The sequence below is a fragment of the Helianthus annuus genome, chromosome 7 (assembly GCF_002127325.2).
Source record: "Helianthus annuus cultivar XRQ/B chromosome 7, HanXRQr2.0-SUNRISE, whole genome shotgun sequence".
NCBI lineage: Eukaryota > Viridiplantae > Streptophyta > Magnoliopsida > Asterales > Asteraceae > Helianthus > Helianthus annuus.
In genome coordinates this window covers 116,975,000-117,002,997 of record NC_035439.2, presented here as the reverse complement: position 1 = coordinate 117,002,997, position 27,998 = coordinate 116,975,000, and the positions used below count along the sequence as shown (strand labels likewise).

General features: G+C 39.5%; 2 protein-coding genes and 1 pseudogene across 2 annotated transcripts; 2 read left to right on the top strand and 1 right to left on the bottom strand.

Moving 5' to 3' along the window:
- Positions 1–17,272: 17,272 nt before the first annotated feature.
- On the top strand, positions 17,273–18,574 carry LOC110868251 (annotated as a pseudogene).
- Positions 18,575–18,710: 136 nt separating this feature from the next.
- Positions 18,711–21,191, bottom strand: LOC110868250 (pentatricopeptide repeat-containing protein At1g62260, mitochondrial). The gene has a single exon (XM_022117373.2). It carries the CDS (start codon positions 21,037–21,039, stop codon positions 19,093–19,095), a length of 1,947 nt encoding a protein of 648 aa, XP_021973065.1. The 5' UTR covers positions 21,040–21,191; the 3' UTR covers positions 18,711–19,092.
- Positions 21,192–21,754: 563 nt separating this feature from the next.
- LOC110868252 (inositol phosphorylceramide glucuronosyltransferase 1) lies at positions 21,755–25,810 on the top strand. Its single transcript, XM_022117375.2, has 10 exons — positions 21,755–22,214; positions 22,313–22,433; positions 23,634–23,819; positions 24,084–24,247; positions 24,335–24,442; positions 24,513–24,650; positions 24,735–24,842; positions 24,936–25,215; positions 25,313–25,430; positions 25,507–25,810. The coding sequence occupies exons 1-10, from the start codon at positions 21,894–21,896 to the stop codon at positions 25,649–25,651; spliced, it is 1,689 nt and encodes a 562-aa protein (XP_021973067.1). The 5' UTR covers positions 21,755–21,893; the 3' UTR covers positions 25,652–25,810.
- Positions 25,811–27,998: the final 2,188 nt, after the last annotated feature.

Here is a 27,998-nt window from a genome sequence, read left to right as displayed (position 1 = left end):
AGAGTTCTTGATTATCATAAGATACATTATGTTTGATTTATCCCAATCGTCATGCTCTACTTTTCTTCTGTAGTGCTTTATAAGAAGAGAGCAATAGGATTATCGTGTCTTAAGAGATAATCAAGGATTTAATTTAATAGCTAATTCTTATAGAAACTTTAAATAAAGAAAAACATTTTAGGTTTAGAAATTAGAGTGGATGAGATATAGATTTATAGAAGAAAATTACACTGAGTAACATCATGGGTACTAAAAATAAAGCAGACGAAATGAACATAAAAACTAATTAAGGATCATTAATGTAAGGACCATTATGTGAAGAGGTTGTGATATGTCTATTACTAACATCAAAATAATAGACTTATTTAAAGTTCTACTTAAACGAAGACAAATCAGCTTTGGCCAGAACTGTAATCATTTAAGCATGTGTGCAAAATGGTTGTAACAAATCAGCTTTGGCCAGAAATTGAGACAATCACTTTAGTTATGCACTTGTTAAGCATGCCATCTATGAAGGAATTAAATAAGCTTTGGCCAGATATTAAGACATTCATGTTTATGATGCACACTTAACATAGCTTTCGTAATACTTAAACGATAAGTAGATGCATCAAATCAGCTTTGGCCAGAAGTGATACATCAAAAGCTCATTCAAGTTAAGCCATTTTGGTTTTGTAAAACATTATTTGATCCTTATTAATTAACTAAGTAATTACAAAACCAATTGTCTAATAGCAAACCACCTGTTAGCGCTAAAATTTAGTTCACATTAACTGCTCAATAAAGTAATAGGATTTCGAATAAGTCTTGAAATTTCATGAACACTCATGATTTCGGATGAATCATGAATGTCTTGGATTCATCCGAGATGATGATTTCGAATCATTTCGGACCATCCGAAATGGACCATTTCGACTGATTTCAGATGTGTCCAAGACGCCTAAGTCGAGTCATTCGGATGATTTCGGATACATTTTGGATGATTTCGGATGATGATGCTTAGTCCGAGATTCATCCGAAATAGTGATGCTTAGTCCGAAATGATCCGTGATGCTAAGTCCGAAATGTTCAAGCAGTCATTGATCCGTGATGGACGAGCATAAGTTCATCCGTAATGATCAGTCCTTGATGATTTCGGATTCATCCGAGATGTGTTCTTCAAGCCACAAAAAATCCTTAATTTAAGCAGTTAATTATTGATAAGATTTAAATCCGAAATCTTAGGGATTATGGGATTAATTTTATGTTTATATATTAATTATATTTATCTTGTTTATTTCGAAAATTATATCCATTAATAATGATAACAGATTTCGAAAAAACTTAAGTAGATAAAATAGATCAAAACAAAAACAAACACCCTATAATCCGAATTCATTCCAAAACTAAAGGAATTTTCAAATTTTCTGATGAACAAGTGATGAACCCTAAAAATAAACATTCAAACATTCATCCGAAATCTGGAAATTTTTACACATTTAAAGCATATCGATTTCGGAACAGTAAAAATTTAATGAACTTTCATCCGTAATGCATCCGTAATGATGAAACCCCAGATCCGTAATGATCCGCCATTCGAGATGACAAAACCCAGATCCGTAATCATCCGTAATGATGATTTCGGATGGCAAAAACGGAATTTTATTAAGGTTTTCAAAACTGTTTTCCTGTTTTATACCAGATTTTCGGATACAAAACAGAACCGACTAATCAACATATGCTCTGATACCACATGTTGATCGGTTCTGTTTAAACATAATGGAAAACATGAAAACATACCTTTGATTGCATCAATTGTCACACCCCGATTTCCACACGTTTCACCGGTGGGCCTGGTAGAGGATTACCGTGACGTAGTTGGCAACAATATTTAAATGCACAGCGGAAGCATAAAGATAGATATATTTCAACCACCAAGTGTAATATCCAAGTATCACAAGTAGTGGAAAATAATCCACAGGGGATCAAAATAAAATAGGAAAAATAATGTTCAACAGATAGTGGCATCCCAAGCTTGCGAGACTCTAACGATGCTAAGGAGTGGCCAGCCTATTTCGAGTAGAACCTGCATTTAATCTTTTTGAGGAAAATACGTCAGTTTACACTGGTAAATACATTCAACCAACACTTTTGTATTAGGTTTAATAAAATTGATTTGAATGCACAAGGCACAAACTCTTTATAACTTGGGATAATTAATCAAATTTAATCTTGTAAAAGAATTACATGTTCACTATGCGTTCAGTCGCCCGGGTCGTACCGGGTTTAAGGTTAATAGACACGCCACATAGCATAAAGTCGTGGCGGGAAAACCAACGGTTATACTTTTTAAATATAGACACATTGTCGGGTGTACGCCTACACCCGCGTGTCAAGGTCGTGGCCATTTCGTAAAATGCTGCCAAGGATATCCGGGACATGGTCATTAAGCTCCCAAAGGCGTAAAGCCAACAAAACCAATTTTTAAACGGGTCACATTGATAATACCCAACTACTAATGAGTTAGGGTCAATTGTCCGACCAAGCGGTATTATATATACCGTAACCCAAGCCCGTATAACGGAAAATAAGTTAAAAGTATTTACCTGAGCAAGTAATAACCTCAACAAACAAATGCAAGTATCTTTTTGTCACACCCCCAAAATCCACACGCGGAGTACCACCGCTTGGAGGCGTGACATGACCAGGATCAAGCCACCAATCATATTGAACATGTAATTAATATCAAGTAAAATAATTGCAAACCAACCATTCAATACGATAGGTGTTCAAAACATAAATATAGTATCAAGCGTAGCGGAAGCATAAGTATGAAAATCCAATGTATATCATAGTTCAAATGTTTAAATGTTTTAACATGGCATCCACGATCCATGCTCCACAACGACCTGCTCCTCCATGTGCAAGCTCCATATATCTAACGACCTGCAAGGCATGCAGCAAAGAGTCAACAACTAGTTGAGCGAGTTCACAGAAGGTAAGTTCGTAGCAATAAAACGTATGTTCAATTGGTGGGGGCTTCCCACGTTTACATTTATTTCCAGTGGGGGATTCCCACGTTTAACCTTACTAATGGGGGCTTCCCATGTTTATACTTACTAGACTATTTGCAACCATGTGTTCTTCTTAATCCGAGAACAGGAATACGTACAAGGTCACGTAGGATTTATGTGAGTGCCCTTCCCCGAGGACAGTGGTACGCGTGGGGTTTACGTAGGATTTACGTAAGTGTCCTTCCGACCCGGAAGACAATAGTAGGTATAAGTTTACGTAGGTTTTACGTAAGTGTCCTCCCGACCCGGGAGACAATGGTAGATACTAGTTTACGTAGGATTTACGTAAGTGTCCTGACTAACCTGAGGACGATGGTCTATAGTCTAGCAATAGTGTAAGTACGAGTAATTATCCAATTCAATTCTTCCAACCCAATTCCCACCCGGGAATCCCATGCCTTGGTTGTGTGAACTCACCTTGGTTTGCTCGGTATGCTAAGTATGCGCTCAAGTAAATCAATCACGTCCTAGGGTATGCATGTATACGATAATCAGTTTGTATTCATGAAGTTGGCACGTAAGTATATTCATAGTAGACATCGCATCAGTAAACACCAAGTACCACATTGCACGTATTCGTAATCATACAAGTACTGTTTTATACTTAACAGCAGTTAAATATCTCAGTTAAGTTTCAACAGAAGTAGTTACTATGCAAATTACCCAAATCGGCGAAACACAGAATTGGCGAAACACATTTTGTTTCGTCGTTCATCCCGTTGACGAAACACGGTTCTGTTTCGTCAACTACCCTTTGGTGAAACAAGATTCTGTTTCGTCGATTACCCTTGGCGAAACACATTCTGTTTCGCCGAGAGTTCTGTTTCGCCAAACAAGTCAGTTACGTCGAGCATCAGTTACGTCAATCATGCCAATCAGTTACAGTATCATACAGAAACCCTAGTCATGATATCAACCGTCAAAATCATAAAATCATAAAATCATACAATCATCATCATCAATCACAGAATCATCATACAGTAAAATCATGTAACCATCACAAAACAATATCATGTAATCCATACCCTTTGCATAACCGTTTGTTAGAAAATCATACAGTTCACGACATCAATACATATGCACAATCGATAATCATTCGGTTATGTTGGCTCACAAGGAATATCCAATAAATACATAATCAACCCTATACTAACAATCGCTAATCATGCATAATCCTAGAGAGATCCATGAACCCTAAGTATTCACCATATGATCGTGATTTTCCAGAATGAACCTATCAATCAAAACAGATGCAAAGACATACATTCACAGTCGTTTCATCGACCAAGTAATCATGCAAGTATGTAATCAGAAATCAACTAACCGAAGTATCAAAGATAATGGTTTTGATTCGCTAGAGAGAGAACTGGAGGAACACAGTGCTGCCGTCACACGCAAGAGAGTTCTAGGGTTTCGCGTTTTCAGAAAGGTGAAGGATTGAACAGGCAATCCGGTATATAACTACGTAACATAATGGGCCCTTACTGGGCTTTCGGCGAAACTGGGCTCGGCGAAACACTTTCTGTTTCGTCGAGCTATGTGTTGACGAATCAACATTCTGTTTCGTCAAGTTGTCATTGGCGAGACACACTTGTTTCGTTGTGAAGGTTATCCAGGACTTAACTAGTTCAAGTGTTTACTAACCGGTTCACACCACATCATTAACACATACGTTTTATCATATAGCACATAACATATTCAACAATCATAATACGTTTCATTATAACACAACGTGTATTGTTACAAGTCAAACAAGTCAACAGCTAACAGTCAAAGTCAACGTGCAATAAATGCGAAAATGAAAGTCGAAAGTTCGAGTTGTCACATTATCCCCAACTTGAAAGAAATTTCGTCCCGAAATTTGGTACGTACCCACTGAGGGAGCTAGATAGGTTGTATCGTTCACTGGTTTTCCTGGGGTGTCACATCCTCCCCCCGTTGATCTGGAATTTCGTCCCGAAATTCCGTGGTAATAGCTTCAGCCTCAGCAGTGGTTGTATTGGTTTCGAATAACTGGGGATACTTTTCTGTCATCTGATCTTCGCGTTCCCAGGTGTACTCTGGGCCACGACGGGAGTTCCAACGAACTCGAACAAGAGGGGTTCTCTTGTTTTTGAGGACCTTAACATCCCGGTCCGTGATTTCAACTGGCTCCTCGACGAACTGCAACCGCTCATCGATAGTGAGTTCTTTAAAAGGAACTATGAGGGTCTCATCTGAGAGGCACTTTTTCAGATTCGACACGTGAAAGACATTGTGAACTGCCCCGAGTTCAGCTGGTAAGTTTAGTCTGTAGGCTACCGTGCCTATTCTTTCTGCGATTTCGAATGGTCCGACATACCGCGGATTGAGTTTGCCCCGTTTGCCAAAACGAACCACACCCTTCCAGGGTGAGACTTTTAGTAAAACCCGGTCCCCGACCTGAAATTCCAACGGTTTCCTACGCTTATCTGCGTAGGCTTTCTGACGGTCGCGTGCTGCCGCCATGCGTTGTCGTATTTGTGCAATCTTTTCCGTGGCGTCCACTACAATCTCTGGACCCGTGATCTGAATATCCCCCACCTCTGCCCAACAGAGAGGTGACCGGCATTTACGCCCGTATAATGCCTCGAATGGAGCGGCTTGTATGCTGGTGTGATAACTGTTATTGTATGAGAACTCCACCAAAGGGAGATGTTTTTCCCAGTTGTTTCCGAAATCGATAACACACGCCCGAAGCATGTCTTCTAGAGTTTGGATCGTTCGCTCAGACTGCCCATCCGTCTGAGGATGATACGTTGTGCTCATGTCTAACCGTGAGCCGAAAGATTTGTGCATCGCTTGCCATAGCTCTGATGTGAATCGTGCATCCCTATCCGAAATGATGGAGGTGGGCACCCCGTGCCTCGAAACAACTTCTTTAAGATAAACGTCTGCGAGAGTGGAGAACTTATCCGTTTCCTTTATAGCCAGGAAGTGTGCAGACTTGGTGAGTCGATCCACGATCACCCATATGGTATCATTCCCACGCTGGGATCTGGGTAAGCCTGTAACAAAATCCATGGAAATTTCTTCCCATTTCCATTGCGGTATCATGGGTTGCTGAAGTAGGCCCGCTGGTTTCTGATACTCCACTTTGACTTTTGCACATGTCAAACACTTGCCAACGTAAGTCGCGATGTGGGCTTTCATGGCAGGCCACCAGTATGTTGTTTTGAGATCGTGGTACATTTTATCCGACCCTGGATGTACCAAGTAGCGAGACTTGTGTGCTTCATCCATTACAAGCTCTCGTAAACCGCCATAGAGTGGGACCCAAATTCGCCCTGTTACATAGTAGGCGCCGTCTTCCTTTTGTTCCATTCGTTGCCTTGAGCCGCGTAAGGCTTCAGCCTTGATGTTTTCGGGTTTTAATGCTTCTATCTGAGCAGTTCGTATCTGTGTAGGAAGACTGGACTGAATAGTGAGCTGCAAAGCTCGCACGCGTCTAGGTAAAGTGTCTTTCCGACTGAGGGCATCAGCCACAACATTGGCCTTGCCTGGATGGTACTTGATGGCGCATTCGTAATCGTTTAGAAGTTCGACCCATCTTCGTTGACGCATGTTCAAATCCTTTTGCTTAAGGATATGCTCGAGACTCCTATGATCGATGTAAATTGTGCACTTGGTACCGTACAGGTAGTGTCGCCATATCTTAAGCGCGAAAACAACACCTCCCAGCTCTAAATCGTGCGTCGTTTAGTTCCGTTCATGAACCTTGAGTTGACGAGAAGCGTAGGCTATAACTTTCTCCCGCTGCATCAATACGCAACCAAGACCCTGTATCGATGCGTCACAATAAACCACAAAATCATCCGTGCCCTCGGGCAATGAGAGAATAGGTGCGCTGAAAAGCGGTTTCCTGGGAATCTCCCCAACGGTAGGTGACACCTTTCTATGTCAGTAGTGTGAGTGGTTGCGCGATCTTGGAGAAGTCTTTGATGAATCGTCTGTAATACTCTGCCAAACCCAAGAATTGGCGTATTTCCGTTGGTGTACGCGGTGCAGGCCAGTTTCTGATCGAATCTACCTTGGATGGATCGTCATGAATCCCATCCCTGTTCACCACATGGCCTAAGAAGTGGACTTCACGAAGCCAGAAGTCGCATTTAGAAAACTTGGCGTACAGTTGTTCTTTTCGAAGAAGTTCCAAAATCAATCGTAAGTGCTGCTCGTGCTCCTCTTGACTCTTGGAGTAAATCAGAATGTCATCGATGAAGACAATCACAAACTTGTCTAAGTATGGCTTGCACACCCTGTTCATCAGATCCATAAATACGGCAGGCGCATTCGTTAACCCAAATGGCATGACAAGAAACTCGTAGTGACCGTAGCGAGTTCTGAATGCGGTTTTGGAGACATCCTCATCCCGGACTCTCAGCTGATGATACCCTGACCTCAAGTCTATCTTGGAGTAGTAACTTGACCCCTGCAACTGGTCGAATAGGTCGTCTATACGCGGAAGAGGATAACGGTTCTTCACCGTCACCTTGTTCAGTTCACGGTAGTCGATGCACATCCTGAAAGTGCCATCCTTCTTTTTCACGAAAAGTACTGGAGCTCCCCAAGGCGATGAGCTTGGACGAATAAAGCCCTTTTCCAAGAGCTCTTGTAGTTGCTTTGATAGTTCTTCCAGCTCAGTTGGAGCTAAACGATACGGTGCACGGGCTATTGGTGCTGCTCCAGGAGCTAACTCAATCTGGAATTCGACTTGGCGGTGAGGCGGTAAACCGGGTAAATCTTCAGGAAACACCTGAGGAAAGTCACGTACAACTGGAATATCCTCCAGCTTCTTTTCCTTTGCTGATGCATCAATGACAAGTGCCAGAATTGCAGTGTGCCCCTTTCGTAAACATTTATGCGCCTTCAAGAAAGAGATGATGCCAACCACAGCACCACTCTTGTCGCCTTGTACTTCGAGAGGTTCTTGACTAGAACGAGGAATACGAATGATCTTTTCCTTGCATAAAATCTCCGCATGATGTTGGGATAACCAATCCATGCCAATAACGATGTCGAACCTACCCAAAACTATGGGAATGAGATCAATCGAGAAGGTTTGACCGGCTAAGACGATGTTACAACCCTTAACTACATGTGCGGCTTCTACACTTCTACCATTTGCTAACTCTACGACATGTTTGGTGTTTAGGGGTGTTGGTGTACGTTTTAACAATTTACTCATTTTCAAGGACATATAACTTGTGTCAGCACCCGAATCAAATAAGACAGTAACATAAATATCGTCGAGAAGAAACTTACCCATAACAACATTGGGATCATTCATTGCATCTCCTCGACCCAGCACAAAAGCACGACCCCGAGCTTCGTTGTCGTTGTTGTTTCCCCCGTTGTTGTTCCCGTTGCCCTGATTGTTGTTGTTGCGGTTCTGGTTCTGATTCAATTGCGGGCAATCACGCTTGAAATGACCTTCAGTCCCACACTGGAAACACCCCCGGTTTCCACGCTGTGGCTGCTGCTGCTGGTTCTGTGGAGCTGGTAGTTGCAGTTGCTGGTTCTGATTTGCAGGTCGTGGACTCCTACAGTCTTTGGCCTCGTGACCCATCTTGAGGCACCTCTGACAACGACCCTTGTTGCACTGGCCGCTGTGATGCATGTTGCAGTTGTGGCACTTGGGGTGAAACCCTTGATATCTTCTCTGTCTATGACCACCAGAGGATTGCTGGCCAGGACTCTGGTAGTGGTCAGTCTTCTGCTGCTGAGCTTGAGACTGAACTGTTGCTGAACCTTTGCTAGAATCCCCTTCCCACTTCCTCTTATTGTCACTGGGGGTAGTAGGAGTAGCAGCTGATGCGGTAGCAGTAGTAGCGTTGATACGTTTGGGCAGCCTGTTCTGATCCACTGCCTGATCTGTGAGACGATGAGCGAGGCGTTGGATAGCCTGGATGTTGTCAAGATTGGCCGATGTTACGTGGCTCTGAATCTCTGGCGCTAATCCCTTGAGATACATCTCAATGCGCTTAATCGGAGGGTCCACCATAGTTGGGCACAACACAGCCAACTCGTTAGACCTTTTAGTATAAGCTTCTATTTCTGACCCAGACATTTTCAAATGGTACAACTCATCCTCCAACTTGTGGATGTCCTCTCGAGTGCAGTATTCCCTTTTAATCAGTTCCTTGAAATCATTCCAAGGGGTGGCGTTAGCAGCTGCCAACCCTAGGATCTGTACTTGCGCGTTCCACCAAGTTAGCGCAATTCCTTCAAGAGTGTCGGTGGCATACTTCACCCTGCGAGCCTCCGGGCATTCGCACATTTCAAACACTGACTCTAGCTTCTCAAACCAATGGAGGAGTCCCACTGCCCCCTCGGTGCCACTGAAAGTACTTGGACGACAGTCCATGAAGTTCTTGAATGTGCAGACAGGCTGCTGGGCGTGTTGACCTATTGTGTACGAATAGGGCAAAGTTAAATACGAGAGTTGGTTTAAGAGTGTAGGATCTAAAGATCCTAGTGTGAGTTGTAACTACAGGATATACCTCCTGCTTGTGCAGCTGCAAGTGCCGCAGCAACTTGTTCTTGAATGAGAGCCGCCAACTGGGCTTGTGTTAGGTTAACGCGTCCGGCCATTGATCTTCACATCAAAGGCAATATAAGTGAGAACAGGTTCGCGAATAGTGTGATGACAGAAGAGTGTAAGCACGTAGGTGTTCTCAAGTATTAACGACGTATAGTAAGCAATGTAATCTAGCATACTACGAGCAAAGTTCTATGTAGTTCTAGCAAGCAGGTAATAATCATAAACCTTATTACCTAGGATGTCGAGTCTTGCACGTGGAGCGAAGCGTCGTTGTGGATCGTTGATAGCACTGTTCTGGTTATAGTCTGGTTTTAATAAAAACGTTTTTCCCATATTAAAACCAAGTTCTCTATAACCAATGGCTCTGATACCAATCTGTCACACCCCCAAAATCCACACGCGGAGTACCACCGCTTGGAGGCGTGACATGACCAGGATCAAGCCACCAATCATATTGAACATGTAATTAATATCAAGTAAAATAATTGCAAACCAACCATTCAATACGATAGGTGTTCAAAACATAAATATAGTATCAAGCGTAGCGGAAGCATAAGTATGAAAATCCAATGTATATCATAGTTCAAATGTTTAAATGTTTTAACATGGCATCCACGATCCATGCTCCATAACCACCTGCTCCTCCATGTGCAAGCTCCATATATCTAACGACCTGCAAGGCATGCAGCAAAGAGTCAACAACTAGTTGAGCGAGTTCACAGAAGGTAAGTTCGTAGCAATAAAACGTATGTTCAATTGGTGGGGGCTTCCCACGTTTACATTTATTTCCAATGGGGGATTCCCACGTTTAACCTCACTAATGGGGCCTTCCCATGTTTATACTTACTAGACTATTTGCAACCATGTGTTCTTCTTAATCCGAGAACAGGAATACGTACAAGGTCACGTAGGATTTATGTGAGTACCCTTCCCCGAGGACAGTGGTACGCGTGGGGTTTACGTAGGATTTACGTAAGTGTCCTTCCGACCCGGAAGACAGTAGTAGGTATAAGTTTACGTAGGTTTTACGTAAGTGTCCTCCCGACCCGGGAGATAATGGTAGATACTAGTTTACGTAGGATTTACGTAAGTGTCCTGACTAACCTGAGGACGATGGTCTATAGTCTAGCAATAGTGTAAGTACGAGTAATTATCCAATTCAATTCTTCCAACCCAATTCCCACCCGGGAATCCCATGCCTTGGTTGTGTGAACTCACCTTGGTTTGCTCGGTATGCTAAGTATGCGCTCAAGTAAATCAATCACGTCCTAGGGTATGCATGTATACAATAATCAGTTTGTATTCATGAAGTTGGCACGTAAGTATATTCATAGTAGACATCGCATCAGTAAACACCAAGTACCACATTGCACGTATTCGTAATCATACAAGTACTGTTTTATACTTAAAAGCAGTTAAATATCTCAGTTAAGTTTCAACAGAAGTGGTTACTATGCAAATTACCCAAATCGGCGAAACACAGAATTGGCGAAACACGTTTTGTTTCGTCGTTCATCCCGTTGACGAAACACGGTTCTGTTTCGTCAACTACCCTTTGGCGAAACAAGATTCTGTTTCGTCGATTACCCTTGGCGAAACACATTCTGTTTCGCCGAGAGTTCTGTTTCGCCAAATAAGTCAGTTACGTCGAGCATCAGTTACGTCGAGCATCAGTTACGTCAATCATGCCAATCAGTTACAGTATCATAAAGAAACCCTAGTCATGATATCAGCTGTCAAAATCATAAAATCATACAATCATCATCATCAATCACAGAATCATCATACAGTAAAATCATGTAACCATCACAAAACAATATCATGTAATCCATACCCTTTGTATAACCGTTTGTTAGAAAATCATACAGTTCACGACATCAATACATATGCACAATCGATAATCATTCGGTTATGTTGGCTCACAAGGAATATCCAATAAATACATAATCAACCCTATACTAACAATCGCTAATCATGCATAATCCTAGAGAGATCCATGAACCCTAAGTATTCACCATATGATCGTGATTTTCCAGAATGAACCTATCAATCAAAACAGATGCAAAGACATACATTCACAGCTGTTTCATCGACCAAGTAATCATGCAAGTATGTAATCAGAAATCAACTAACCGAAGTATCAAAGATAATGGTTTTGATTCGCTAGAGAGAGAACTGGAGGAACACAGTGCTGCCGTCACACGCAAGAGAGTTCTAGGGTTTCGCGTTTTCAGAAAGGTGAAGGATTGAACAAGCAATCCGGTATATAACTACATAACATAATAGGCCCTTACTTGGCTTTCGGCGAAACTGGGCTCGGCGAAACACTTTCTGTTTCGTCGAGCTATGTGTTGACGAATCAACATTCTGTTTCGTCAAGTTGTCATTGGCGAGACACACTTGTTTCGTTGTGAAGGTTATCCAGGACTTAACTAGTTCAAGTGTTTACTAACCGGTTCACACCACATCATTAACACATACGTTTTATCATATAGCACATAACATATTCAACAATCATAATACGTTTCATTATAACACAACGTGTATTGTTACAAGTCAAACAAGTCAACAGCTAACAGTCAAAGTCAACGTGCAATAAATGCGAAAATGAAAGTCGAAAGTTCGAGTTGTCAAACTTTTACTGGTCTCCTATTCTGGAACGAAGGTTTATAACAACCTATTAGAATCCTAACGGGTCTTTTAATTTAGCCTTAGCTTAGACCGGTCAGTTTCAAAGGATAATTACGGTTTAATCGCGTGAGAGGCGAAAACCGGGAATGGAATGTGGTTTGGACCCAACAAGTTTGAAGACTTGTTTTATATGGGTGATATAACCACACTCTGGATTTTGAAGTAAAAACGATAGGGTTTGACCCGTTTCGGCTAGTTCATGTAAACTAGTTACATAACCCAAACCGTGCGTGCAAATGGCGTAACGGGTAACCGAAAGAGTCCTACACTGGTTTCCTAAGACAACATGCTCATAAGAGGTTGTGATATCAGTAGGATACCTTCCATTGCGCCCGTAACGAGTTTAATCCCAATATACGCCCCGTAGGGGTACTTCGGTCCTTTTTAAAGATTATAAAAGAGGTTTCCGAGTTCTACAGGAAGTCTGAGTTTTCCGAACAGGTTATAAAGTTCAAAATACTTTATTTATTATTTAAAATCAGTAGCAACTGGAATCGGGTCAAAATACCACGTAGAACTCAAGTTATGTCCGAAAAGGGTATATTCGGTATTTACCGAACTGATGCCATAACCGCAGGTTATGAGCAGGTTAAAAATAATTAAAAATCTTTAAAAATCCCAAAATATTATATTACATTAGTGTATAAAAGGTTTGGTGTCGAAATTTGGGTTTAGATAGGCTTTATGCTAATTGCGCCGATTAATTACTAAAGTTTCCGTAATTGCGCTATTTAGCATAACTCCTATTCTAGACCTCGGATTGACTTGAAATTTTAGGGACATGCTTAGAAATCAGTAACTAAGGTTATTGTCCTTTCACATGTCCTAAATTCCTGTTTTAAAGTTGAAAGGGCGTTATGGTCAACATTTAAGCATATAACGGAAATGTGTAAACGACTCAGACAAACAACGAACCGGTCACAGAGGGTTATACCACCATGTAACCCGGTCCTAAGAGAGTCCTAAGGCATATCTAAAACATACCAAACCGGGTCAGAACTGGAGTCAAAGCAAAAGTCAAAGTTTTGCGACTTTCGGTTTCGAACCGGGTTAATATAGAAAATGGTCGGATCAAACAAGCTTAGACAAGTTATAATACTTATTATCAAGTTATATGAGTGATAAAACAGGTTTCATGCCATCTACATTGTTAATTATGTGTTAAATCGAAAATTAGCATTCTGTTGACTTTTTCTAAGCAACTTTGACCCTATATTTGGACTAGTTAGAGTGGGAATCAGAGGGTGCCCTTTTAAGGGTTTAATGCCCACATGATTACCAACATATAACTACCTTTGACTCGACTAATCACTGGACCATTAGTGACTAACCGTTAAGTCATCCGTTAATTACGACGGTTTGACTACTAAGCTATAACTAAGCAAAACTTAACTAGGAAAGGGTTAGGCACACTTACTGAAGTCCTATGCACGACCAGGGATGAGTAGTGAAGACACTTGAGCTCCAGAAATGATCAGAATTGTTGTTTGAAGGTGTGAAGAACATTGGTGCACTTCATGGCCTTTTATAGCAAACTTGGTTGCATTAGATAATTACAACTAAGGCTACAAGGGTTCCCTGATCATCAACATGTGTCCCTGAGTGCTAGGGGGCGCCCATACTCTCATTATTGGCTCTAAGGTCGGTTAAAACACTCAACAGTGCTTCTGTCTGACTTTTCTGCATCTGGGGGGCTGACGCGGCCCGCGTAAAAGATCACCTTACTTTTACGCGGCCCGCCTGAATCCATATGTCAGAGCCCATATCTTCCCTATCCTCGCGGCCCGCGTTAAATCCCTTAATACTTTTACACGGCCCGCCTGAGACCAAAAAGTAAGATTTTCAAATCTTTTTAATTATTGCACTTGGCCTTTGGATTTACGGATGGGTAACTTTGCGTTTTGGGCCTCGTTAATTTACGTATAAGGGCCAGTGACTTTTACCCACGCCGTTAAGTCCTTGGTCAAATTATTACTACCCGAAAAAGTCCTAACTTTCAATGTTGACGCTTTTAATCCCTCGCTTACGAATTCGATCATAACTTTCTCGTTTTAAAACGGAACCTTGCGAAATTTATATCGTATATCCTAATGAGCGTAATTTACCGTTACAAAGCCTCTTGTTTGCTAAAGGTCACTCAGAGGTATAACTTAAATATGTTGACACATTTAACCCCTGTAGTTTGTAATCTCCCACTTTCTTCCACATTTCGTTCCGTACGATCCATGATTTATTCGTTTGAAGGTACGAGCAACATTTAGGGTTACTATAAAGCATATTTATCCCTTGTTGACGTTTTGAACCCTCGAATTCACATACTTTCTATGTTTGTCAACTTTAGTCCCTCTTTAGTATTTATTACCACGTGTAAACTTATGACACGTGTCAATACATTATAGGACGCAAAAATTTTGAGGTGTTACATCAATACAGGCCAGCAAAGAATCTAGATGGAGACGCAGCAATAAGGTTTGACATAATTGTCAGCTTGATCTGGTTCCTCCTTAGGGTGCAATCTAATGATGGCGATGATGAGAAACCGACAAGGGAATCGGTTAGGAGAGGGAGGCTAGATTGATGTTATGTGTTATTAGGGTTTGTGTAATTGTCTAACCCTCTAACCTCCACGTTATTCTCCTTATATATGCACCCAGGAGGAAACCCTAATTAGTTAATAAGGGTAATTAGGCCCATCAACAATTACCAACTAATTATTTAATAGGATTGTTATATATTTTGGTCCATATAATGTAAATGATTATAATGGCTACTAGATTAAATATAAAATAAATATATTTAATCTTACAAAACAATCTGAAAGTCTATAAACTTCATACTGCAAAAGTTAGAGGCTTCATATACTACAATATTCAAAATACCAACACATTCATATCCCACTCTCTGCAACATTAATGCACACACACATACCCTATTAACTAAAGTATTCAAAACAACACAAAAAAATACAAATTTAACCAAAAAAGATCAACAAAATACAAAATTATCAACAAATCAAGTTGAATTATCGCACAATTATCGAAAACAAACTCACCAACATAGATTAACAAAATTATCAATCGACTTTAAGTCAAAGAACTCACCGCTGCTATTGTAAGGTTCGTAATCCATAGCCAACTTGCAAGATAGCAGCACAAATCCATCAAATTTCCACAACGATTAAGCGCACAAAAACCCTAAGTTCGCGAAAAGCTTCGAAGAAACGTGAATAGATGAAAGACGATTCAAATTGAGCGTCTATTGGCGTTGAATTTGAAGTAAATCTATTGATTTGAAGGTATGAGGGGATGATGGGGGTGGTGGTCGACGGGCAGGCGAGGGTGGGAGATCGCGGCAGTTGAAACGTGAAAGAGAGAGATAAGAGTGAGAGAATGCTGAGTTTTGCTTTTTATTTAAATATTTTTTATTTTTTACACAATAGTCCCTTGATATAAGTTATGTTACATAATAGTCTTTGGAGTTAAGTGACAAAATGGTCCCTGAGGTTTTGTCACTTTTGCCACTTTAGTCCAAAACTTAAACCTTTTGAATCTGAGTCCCTGTGGTTTCAATTTTGTTGCCATTTTCATCCAAAAACAAAATCTGATCAGATTTTTCAGTTAACATCCAGTTTTTTTTTTGTTTTTTTGCCTTTTAAATGAAGGGCAAAATGGTCACATTTTTTAATTTGTTAAAATAAAACGTTAAAAGACCATTTTGTCCTTCATTAAAGAGAGAGAAAAGACCAAAAAACTGGATGTTAACTGAAAAATCTAACCAGATTTTGATTTTGGATGAAAATGGCAACAAAATTGAAACCATAGGGACCCAGATTCAAAAGGGTTGAGTTTTGGACTAAAGTGACAAAAGTGACCAAACCTCTGGGACCATTTTGGCACTTTACTCTAGTCTTTGAGGAGGTAAAAAGAAAAGAACACCCTCATGTGCATTGCACATGACCATAGTTAACCAAAAAAAAATTAACTGGGTTAGGCTCAAGGGGCATAACGTGCAAGATTTTGATACATTAAGGACAAAACTCGTCAACTTTTGCGCTAAAGGACACCGCCTGCAAAATGGTGTAAAGATAAAGGACAAAACTCGTTCAACGGTAACATTGATCAACTCTCCTCGAAAAGGCCAATTTTGGCTCGTTACCATGCTAGCAACACTTCAATGGCGCCCCCGTTTAAATGGCTGGGCATAGGCGGTGGCGCCCCACCGGCGCTATCGGAGGTGAGGTGGCAGGGGTGGCGCCCTCCACACCCTCCGACCTAACCACTTGGTTTTCTTTTTTCTTTTTTTAAATCTTTAATTTTTGTTTCACGTTTAATTCCAAAATATTTAGATCTTTTAAAATTTAACCCCACACTTTTTTCACTTTCAACTTTGTTTCGTATACTTTTCATCTTTTACAAATTTTTTGTTTTACATTTTGGTCTAAATTTTGCGAGTTAACACGCCGCAACGTACGTGTATTGTTCAAATTTTTTTTTCCGATTTAGCGGCCCCGTTGCAACGCGCAAGTCCTACATCGACTTAGTTATTGTTTTCTATGTTGTATGTTTCACGTGTGGTTTAACGTTTTACGTCTACTTTTCTTTTCGTTCGTTTTTATTTTTTCGTTAGAGTAAATTACGTTTTTGGCCCCTCTGGTTATATCACTTTAACCCTATCAGTCCAAAAAAGAATTTTTTAACATTCAGCCAAAAACGTAATTTACTCTTTTCGTTATTTATTTCTTTTTTATAAGAGCTTTTCCGATGTTGATGGTTGTTGACTGTAGCGTGGCATTGATGCTACTTTATACAGTTTTAGGCCCCCCACCGTAACATTGGGGGCTTAATACTAGTTACAAACATTTAAGAAGAGGCTTACTTAAACCACAAATATTGATGGGAAAATGTAATATTTTGTAAAGATCATGGATTCATGAGGCCACATATATATAGGTCGCACTTTATATACTGAGAGTTGTACATGACGCATATTTTGTATTCTCAAAAGGGTCATCAGTTTGGAAATGTGTAGCAGATGTGGTGGTTCTTAATTTGAACTAGATATACTACCCGCCGTGATGCGACGCTAATTACATTCATATTTATGCGAAGCCGGGTGTTTAATACATTAAATCGCATTGACAAAGAAGAGGGCAAGCTTCTAGTCTCTGTAGAAAACCCCTGCCGTCCCATCAGCTACTGTACTTCTTGTGCGCGCGTGTGTTGTTCACGATTTGATGTTGTAAAATGTTACAGGTTTGATATGGTGATCGTTCCTGCAACAACCGGCCAGATGGGATTGTTTACCAGGACACGTACCCACAATCGCAGAACTAAAGCCCGGTCTACTTTCGGTCAATGAAGGGAATGAAATCAAGAAGTACTTTATTAGCAGTGGCTTTGCTTTTAACCACCCAAACTCTATTGCAGACATATTGGCTGTTGAAGCTGTTCCCCTTGACCAAATTGACCCAGCCCAGGTTCAAAAAGGCCTAACTGAGTTCACTCAGAAACTGAGTTCAGCCTCAACTGACTCGGAGAAAGCTGAAGCCCAAATTGAAGGAGGAATTTATCATGGTCGAATTCAGTTGCCTTCAGAGTACCCGTTTAAACCACCATCATTTATGTTGTTAACGGTATTATTTTGTTCTTAAACTATTGAATTTGTATTTCTATATCTTTAAAAATATCATCTTGCTACTCTACATACCAACTCAAACTAATGGTCATTGTTTCAGCCGAATGGACGTTATGAAACTCAAACAAAGATATGCTTAAGCATATCAAATCACCACCCTGATGCGGCAGCAGGTGAACAAGCTTCCGAGAGTCCTCAAGATACCAGCACTGGGATTACCGAACACGAAGAACAACAGCGTGAAGAAAACAACGAAGTTGCTGCTGAACAAATCACAGAACCTGTATACCAAATGTATCAAGGCAGGTAGCTAACGCTGTACCTTCTGCTTCATCATCTGTACACGCGGTGGAACCGCAGCAGCAACAGGTGCTGGGGGTTCAGAAACCCGCTGATGACCGCCTGTTCACATGGGCGGCTGTCGGACTTACCGTTGCTATTATGGTGCTTCTGCTGAAGAAGTACATGAAAGCTAGTGGACATGGTGCCGTTTTCATGGACGAATCTTGAAATTGAAATTTATTCACCTGAAGTTTTTTGGCTTATAATCTTTTCGGTTATCTGTCGTTGTGTTATCAGTTATGATTCGACTTAATGGCAGGAGTAATAATATTGTATATGAAGAAATGTTTTAGTAATATCTATATCCTCTAAATAACAATGCAAGTTTTATTAGAGGAAAACTATATATATATATAGACAAGTTTACCAGAAAGTTCCAATCTTGACACCAGTTTCTAGCCGTTTCCAAAATAGTCAAGCTAGCCGCCGGCCAAACAAAAAAAAGATTGCGGGCTAAGCCTTCTAACCCCCTATATTAGAACTTAAAGGGTCACAATAGTAACCTTCTACAATTGTTCTGAGTACTCTACGTCTCTACCCGAGATAATTCGAGTATTTATGGTTTAGAGTCAAACAACATGAAAACAACAATATTAGAGAATCCGGTGGGTTATCATAACATACCGAAAGCCCATCAAACGTTGGTAGTAGTCGTGAAAAGTATCTGTATGGTTTGAACTTTAAACGGCTATAATTGGGTTGAACCGAGATCGCAGGCCTCTTTCTGGACACGATCGGGATAATGTGTATCTATATGTATTTGACCAATCAGTTCAATCATATAAACTAGAAATCATATTAAAGGAGTCAAAATCATCTTGAACTTGAATCCACCAAACTATACCCTGCCGCCTTTCGTATATTATGTTTCTCCATCAACATTCTGATTTCTGTTGCATCATCCCATTGTCCAATATCAACATACATATTATGTAGCAACACATACGCAGTTGAGCTTTCAGGTTCAAGACGTATCAACGCTTCAGCTGCAACACGCGCTAACTTAATATTATTATGCACTTTACACGCACCCAGTAACGCACCCCACACTGCCTTGTCGGGTTCAATCGGCATTCCTTTAATCACATCCATAGCCTCGTCAAGTTGTCCAGACCGACCCACGATATCCACAAGTGTGGCATAATGTTCAACCCTAGGTTCAATACCATAATCATTAACCATAGATTTAAAGTGCATACGCCCTTGATCGGCCAAGCCAGTGTTTGCACACGCATTTAAAACAGATATAAATGTTATATACGTCGGTTTGATCGATAGCTCCTTCATCACACCAAAAAGTTCCAACGCCTTATTTGCATATCCATGAGATGCATACCCACTGATCATAGCGTTCCATGAGATAACATCTTTACGAGATTCCATCTCCTCAAAGATAGCCCTAGCTTCGGTTATAGCTCCACATCGGGCATACATGGTAATAAGGGAGTTATTTAACGGGACATCCGGAACAACAATCTTTATGACCTGCTGGTGTATTTGTGTACCGAGTTTAATATCGACAATTTCAGCACAAGCACTCAGAAGTGATGACAATGTGTGTCTATCGGGTTTCTCTCCGTCTAACTGCATTTTGATGAAAAGCTCTACCGCTGTTTTATATCGTTTATTTTTCTCACAAGCAGCTATCATGGAATTCCAAGAAACCCGGTTTCTTTCAGGCATTTTTTCAAAAAATTCATGAGCTTTTTCCACTTTACCCATCTGGGCATACCCCGAAATCATTGAGTTCCATGAATATACATCCGGGTTTGGCATTTCTCTGAACAACTTAGACGCTTCTTCCATGTCAGATACATCAATGTAGCCACTTATCATGGTATTCCATGAACATGTGTCCCGCTCCATCATCTCTTCGAATAAAATTCTGGCAGAGAGAATATCTTTGGCTTTCACATAGCACATAATCATAGAATTCCACGATACCACGTTTCTTTTAAACCTCACGGATCTGTTCCGATCTTGCTGATACGGTATTTGATCAAAAAGGCGTCTAGCATCTTCAACCCTTCCTCTTTGGCCATACCCAGCAATCAAAGTATTATAAGCATGAACCATATCTAATCTATCATCATTCTCACACGAAACTTCAAGCAAAATCTTTCCAGCTTTATCCAATTCACCATTGCGAATAAGACCCGACACAAGTGCACTAACAGACGCAGCATCCCGCTCCGGCATTTTCTTAAAAAACCAAACCGCTTTCCCCAACTCACCATTCTGCAAAAACCCTGTAACCATAGCATTCCAAGTAACAACATTCTTAACAGGCGCCTGATCAAAAAGCCTCAACGCGTCATCCATCCGTCCATTCTTCGCGTACCCACTAATAACCGTGTTCCACGACACAATATCTCGACACCGCATTACCTCAAACAACACCTTCCCTTCCTCTATACATCCACAACCAACATACCCCGAAATCATAGTGTTCCACGACACTGTATCTCGTTCAGGCATTTCATCGAACAGTTGGCGTGCTTTAGTTATATCTCCCCGTCTTACGTACCCACTTAACATCGAGTTCCAAGTTATCGTATTTCTTTGTTTTGAGCTGTTAAATAACGATCTTGCTTCATCCAACTTGCTGTTTCGGATCAAGTGGGTGAGTTTGTTGTTCAGTGTGCGGATATTGGAGGCGGTTTCAGGTGATGTTTTTGAATAAGATCTGGTGTAAAGGTGCAGATGGGGTGATAGATTTGTGATGGAAATGCGGATTAATCTGGCCCATGCGATCACCATCACTTGTGGTTTTCTTTTATAAAGCGAACATTTTTTTTTTCTTCAATACTCGCACTATGGTGACTTGAGGTGATGTGAGTGTCTTCAGGTTCAGGCTGTGTATGCATGTATACATGCTTTATACTTGTTTTTAGGGCAGGGTTAACTTAACCCATTTGGGGATACAAAACATGTTTAAAAACTGGGGTCTTTTTTTGTAAATAAAAAATTTGGTTATAAACCGAACACCTAGGATTATAATGACACGAATGACACAAAATTAATTTAAGCTAGTGTTAAGTCCCTGTGTTGCGGGTCGGAGGCATAAAACCGTGCTAGCAGTGTGGGGTCGAGGGGGCGTAAAACCGTGCTAGCCGAACGATGATTAAAACCGGGAAAAAATGTAAAACAAATACACGAATTTATAACACCAAGTTACCAACTGAAAACGTACATAAAAATAAGAACGAAAGCGTATTATATTTAACCCGACACACTTCAAAAAAAATCTACGTTGAAACGTAAACCAATTGTATTTATACCCACACATATATGAAAAAACACGTAAAACTCTAACGAGTAAAAATGTTATTTTACAAAGTTGCCCTTTAACATAGCCATTATTTATTTATTTACCAAAATATGAATATAACTGAAAAACGTGGGTAGTAAATAAGACGGGAAAATGGAATGTTTTTAGGTTTCAGATACCTAGGATTTCGTTTAGGAAGATCACCCACCAGAAAGAAAAACCAAAAACAAACAAACGAACAAGATTCTAAAAATTCCCAACCAAATTTGTTCCTTCATATTCATCTTGATATCTTCATAAAACCCGTTTCAAAATCCATCAATTGGCAGGCACATGATGTTTCATGCAGTTACACATTGAAAAAAAAAAAACTGACAAACTTCATTTTGAATCCCCTGATGTTTCTGTTAGATTAGATTCTGGCATGATGAAACTGAGGTCCATTTCGAGAATTCTTTTTGGTTTGATCGTTTTATCAGCTTTGGATCACAATGGTGTTTCGGCTTCAGAACCGAAGGAAGCGTACGCAACTCTTTTATATGGAGATGAATTTTTGTTGGGAGCACGCGTTCTTGGTAAGTCGATTCGGGACACCAGATCTACCAAAGACATGGTTGTTTTGGTCTCTGATGGCGTTTCGGATTACGCCAAGACTCTTCTCCAGGTTTCGCTTTAAATTAATGATTCTACATTTATATAAGGTTTTCAATTTATAATAAAGCATTTATTTATGACAATGTATGTTGTTGATTGTGTTTGCAGGCTGATGGTTGGATTGTGACGCCAATTAGTCTTTTGGAGAATCCGAATCAAGTGCGACCCACAAGGTTTTGGGGTGTATACACAAAGTTAAGGATCTTCAACATGACTGATTATGAAAAAGGTGATTTCCTAATCTTTTTTATAGGAACACGACCTTGTTTCTTTTCGTTTCTTAAGAAATATATATGTTAATGAACACTTACCGAACGAGATTTTATGTTCGTGTTTGTTTGTTGATTTTAGGCAACGAACATAGATGAATACAAATGAGCACAAACTAATGTTCATGAACACAAATGGAAACAAACGAACACAAACAAGCATCATGAATAGAGTATATGATACACTAACACTAATTAAATATTTGATTTGTCGGGATTATGAAGTATTTAAATAAAAAATTAAAAATTAAAAACACTAATGAACTATTGAACACAAACGAACACGTTATCGAACGTTCACGAACATAAATGAACGAACACGGCCTCTGTTCATGTTCGTTCATTTAACTAAACAAACAAAATTTTTTGTTCGTGTTCATTTGTTTAATAAACGAACGAACACAAACGAACTCCCCGCCGAACGGTTCACGAACTGTTCGCCAAACATTTGGTTCCTTTGTAGCCCTACTTTTTTAGGATAGTTATGAAGGAAAATGATTGGATATTCAAATATGATTAAAAAACCGTAACTTTCAGCTGTGTCATCATGTTATTCGCCCACTAGGGGCTCACGGATTTGTTGTTGGTTATCTAAATTGCTCTCACCCAAGTATGCTTAACTATGCACAGTTCTTCTCTCATCCACAGCCAATGCAACTATTGAATTCAAATAGAACTTGCACTCACTGAAATACATGTGAACAGTTGAGAGTAAATAACAACAGTTGGATAGCAACATCTGAATGATTGACATTTGGGGCCTATTTATACCTATCCTAGAACGGTTACATGCCAAGCGTTTTGACAGTTAACAGTAGTTGAATGACAGTCGGTTAGCGCTTGATGGCGCCAACCCATATACAAAAGATCAGCTCTTCTGTTACCCGTGACCCATAACTAAAATTAAAGAGTTTAAATACATATATTTACATAATAAGTAAGAATAATATAATTTAAATACTAATAACACTTTTGATGCCAATGATTATTTTCCAACAGCAGCCAAAACGCGTTAGTGGTACCCATCATCTGTTCTGCCCATGACAGATGTGGGATTTGCTTAAAGTGTTACGTATTTACTGATTACATTTTTAATTTGTTTATGTCGTTGCTTAAGAATCATCGAGGCCTCTGAATGATATCTACTGACATTGCTGCAGTGGTGTATCTTGATGCTGATACAATCGTTGTCAAGAACATTGACGTTTTATTCAAATGTGGGAAATTCTGTGCCAACTTGAAACATTCAGAGAGACTAAACTCAGGTGTAATGGTAGTTGAACCATCTGAAGAACTTTTTAACGACATGGTGAGCAAAGTGACAACGTTGAAATCTTATACAGGAGGTATAGTGTTCCCTTTATCACTCTTATCAGTGGCGGAACTAGCCCAAAAAGTTAGGGGTATCATATTTTTCTTTTAGGATCAGGGGTATCCTTTATATAACAGAAACGGAGTTAAGGGGTATTTTTACACTTTGGAGACGAGGTTGAGGGGTAGCCCATGCTACCCCTATTAAGACTATATGTCCGCCACTGACTCATATGTTGGTGTGTCATGTCATGTCATGTGTGGGTTCTTTTTTGTTCATTTTCTTGTTGTTTTGATAGGTGATCAAGGTTTTCTCAATGCCTATTACGCTGGATTTCCCAGTGCGCGTGTTTTTGACCCTAATATTTCTACCGAAGAAGTGAATTCTAAACCGGCTGCAGAAATGGAGAGACTTTCTACTCTATATAACGCAGACGTTGGACTTTACATGCTCGCTAACAAGGTGGAACTAGGCAGTGTTTAATTCTTTCTTTCGTGGCAAACATAGTATCTTTGTTAAACTTTTATATGATATTGTGCATCATAACAGTGGATGGTAGATGAGAAAGAACTATGTGTTATACACTATACACTTGGCCCTCTTAAACCATGGGATTGGTGGACATCATGGCTATTGAAACCTGTTGATATATGGCAGGTATTCTTCGTATTTAGTTTTTTTTTTAATTCGTTCGATAATTTTCTAACGATGCCACCTTAATGAACAGGAAGTTAGAGAGCATTTAGAAGAATCTCTCCCGGGAACTGGTGGAGGACGAAACCCTCATGATCATCTTTTAGTCAATTTCCTATTTTTGCTCCCGGTTTTCATTTTACTTTTTTGTTATTACCGATCTTTTATACAGGTTAGCGTTGCCATTTCTCTTTCTTTTTTCCTTGAACTTTTTATTTCGTTACATGAATGTTGATCGATTTCCATGTTTGTGTAGACGCGTTCTTTATGTGATCACGCTAGACATATATACTACAAGTTTAGATCAGGAGGTGCACTTGCTTATTCTACAGTATCTTCATCCACCATTAGTTCTAATCAACAGGTTTAGTTCTCTAATAATTATAAATTATTTTCACGATATATATGTTTAAAACTTTATATATACAGAAGTTCTGATTTTTGTATAATTTTGTAGTTTGCTAATGGTGCACACTCCATGGTGCCTGACTACCTTGGTGGAATTTCCGTATTAGTTTGTTTCGTTGCGGCTGTTGTGTCTCTTGGATTTGGTTTTTCGGTTGTGCCTAGACAAGTGAAGCCATGGACCGGCTTGATTCTGATGTATGAATGGATTTTTACGATATTCTTTCTATTATTTGGATGTTACTTGCACATGATATATAAATGGGGGAAAATGGTGGCAAATCAAACTGGAAATCGCGGTCCTGGAGCTTCAGATTACGATTCTGAAAAAGGTTTATTCATCTATTTATAATTCGGAAAAAATATTTTAACTTTATTGTCCATAAACTATCTTCAACTTGTCTTAAACATGTGTGTTTGGTTATGCAGGTCATCAAAGGGTGTCTTGTGATGTTGCACCATGGTATTATGGGTTAGGGATGGCGTTTCTGGCGGTTGCCGCACCTCTAACGCCTGGTATATTTGGGATTACCGCTTTAATATTGAGGTATGTATTAAACTATGCCATAGGTTTGAGTTTTATGTTTTGAAATATGTGCTTACTGTCATTTTTTCATTGATAGGCTTAGTTTGATGGTTGCGGGTGGTTTAGTTTTGGCGTCTTTTATGACATATGCCTCGGAACATCTAGCCATCAGGTCGTTCATGCGAGGCCTTGAAGATAGGGATACTTCAAGAACACGGAACGCTTGTGTCTTATGCTGCTAATTAGATATTCAAATTGAAAATGTGAGTTGTTTACTTGTAGATCTCATTGATAAGTAGTAATTGTTACGGTCAACGTTTGACTTTTGACTATCAAATGGACATGAAAAATGGTTGTTGCAATCAAGAGAGCAATGAAAAGCAATACCAAGTTTAGTTGTCCATCAGGACTTCTTTACATGAACTATATATCATATAAAGGTGGTGTTATTTGCGCCACTATGCGAGAGAAACATGAGTAGGATAGCGCTCTAAGGACTGCTTCTCTTGGTCTTTTTGTCCATCTTAATACGTCAAAGAATTGTGTTGAACGTACACCCACTCTATTTTTAACACAATGTACCCCTTTATCCTATCGCATCAGTCATTTCATCTTTTTAAAAGCATTTATACGCATGTATACCATCCTTATATTCCCATACGCATAGGGGTGCAACAAGCAAACAAGGGCACAACCAAACTTTTTCTCAAATAATATCATTTTAAAAAGTTAATTTGAAATGCAAGTCTTTGAATAGTTTCACAAGCTAAATGATTAGGTGTTTACTTTAGAGCATCTCCAATCAGAGATGTTTTTTCATATTTTTTCCAATGCCAAGATGGCACTTGCCCAACCAATCCCCATCTTTCTCTCACTTGCCCCTCTCACAAACACATTTCTTCTCTCTCTCCTCTCTTCTCTCTCCTCTCTCCTCTCTCCTCTCTACACTCACATAACTTTTCTCTCTCCATTTTTTCTCATTCTTCACCACAAACATCTCTACACCCTCTCTCCTCCACATCACTCTCTCTCTCCTCCACATCACTTTCTCTCTCCCTAAAAACACCAACAAATCCTCCTATTGGAGATGCTCTTATAGAGCAACATATGATAAAACTATAAAGAATTAGTCAACTTCTTGGTTCTGTTTATTATTATTTTTTTTTTTAAATAGTTGGTTTGGTCCAGTTCGGTTCGGTCTAAAATCACTTCTACTTTAATGAAACGACGAAGTTAAATCAAGAAAAGAGGTTTAAACCACCTATCCTTATCATTTGAGTGCTCATATTCTTGATTCTATTTTATCAAAATTCGATTTATTAGAATTCATTATCCTCTAATTAGAGTGCTCATATCTCACTAGTGTTCCAAAATTTTAGGTAAATGACGTCATGCAATAGTTTGGTCTGATCTTATCCATTATTTTCCATAATTTTAGGACGAAAAGATGTATGCTTTTTGTTATCCAATAATAGAGCATTTTAGTGCTTAAATTTACGGCTAACCATCCATGGGCTGTGATTTGATCTCAAAGCTGAAGTTCTTCATTTGTGTTTCATCTAAATGGTTTGACTTGTAAGTTGTCTATATTTGAAAATTTTTAACTTGTAAGGATAATAGTTTATCTAATATAGACGCTAAAATATAAATACACAAGATATTTATGATTTTATCTTTCTTTAACATTCCTTGGCGTTACATGGATTGTTTGTTTATGACCCCCCACCAACAATGCCACGTAACATGGATGCTTATAGTTGTGTCACATAATACGGATGCTTATAGTTGTTTAAGAGATGAAAAACATACAAAAAGTTAAAGATAATATTTTAAGAAAACAACATTTGGAAAGTCCAAAAGAGGCACTAAACATTATAATAATCAACTAAAGCGTCGCATTCGTCCTTTATTAGGACATAATTGGACCATATAATGGCAATTATTAGGTTATATTTTATATTTTATAATTTATAATTGTTTAATTTAATACAGAAGGCCCTTCAAAGAAAAGTGGGCTATACAAATAATTAAATCAGAAACCCAAAAGAAAGGTTAATGGGCCCGGCTGCCACAAATTCTAGCAACTTGGATTCAATGATATAAAAAAATATCACAAATTCTAGTAACTTAGATATTGTAGCTGCTATATCTACCAAAATTAAATGAGCCCTCACAGGTACGGAATTGCCTGTGTTTGACAAATATAAATTTGACACATGTCTTTTTTTATGTTATTAAGTTCTCGTCAATGTGGTTTTGCCTAGGGATGTTTTAACATCGGATGAGAAGTACTACATATAATCATGGAATTGTGCGTATATATATGACATTGATTTTTCCAAAAAGTGTATAATGGGGGCAGCATCCTTGAGCATATTGAAAGAACTATTTATTCTTTTTCCTAAGTTCTTGTCTCTGTGGGTTTTGCCTAGTGGTGTTTTAACATCGGGTGAGAAGTACTATATATAATCATGGAACGAATGTGCATATGCACTCGATATGGTATAAGATTATTTTCTTGGAGTTTATTCAAGTTTTATACTATAAATGTATGTCTAGATTGCTTGTAGGCTTTGTGTTGAACGCCAC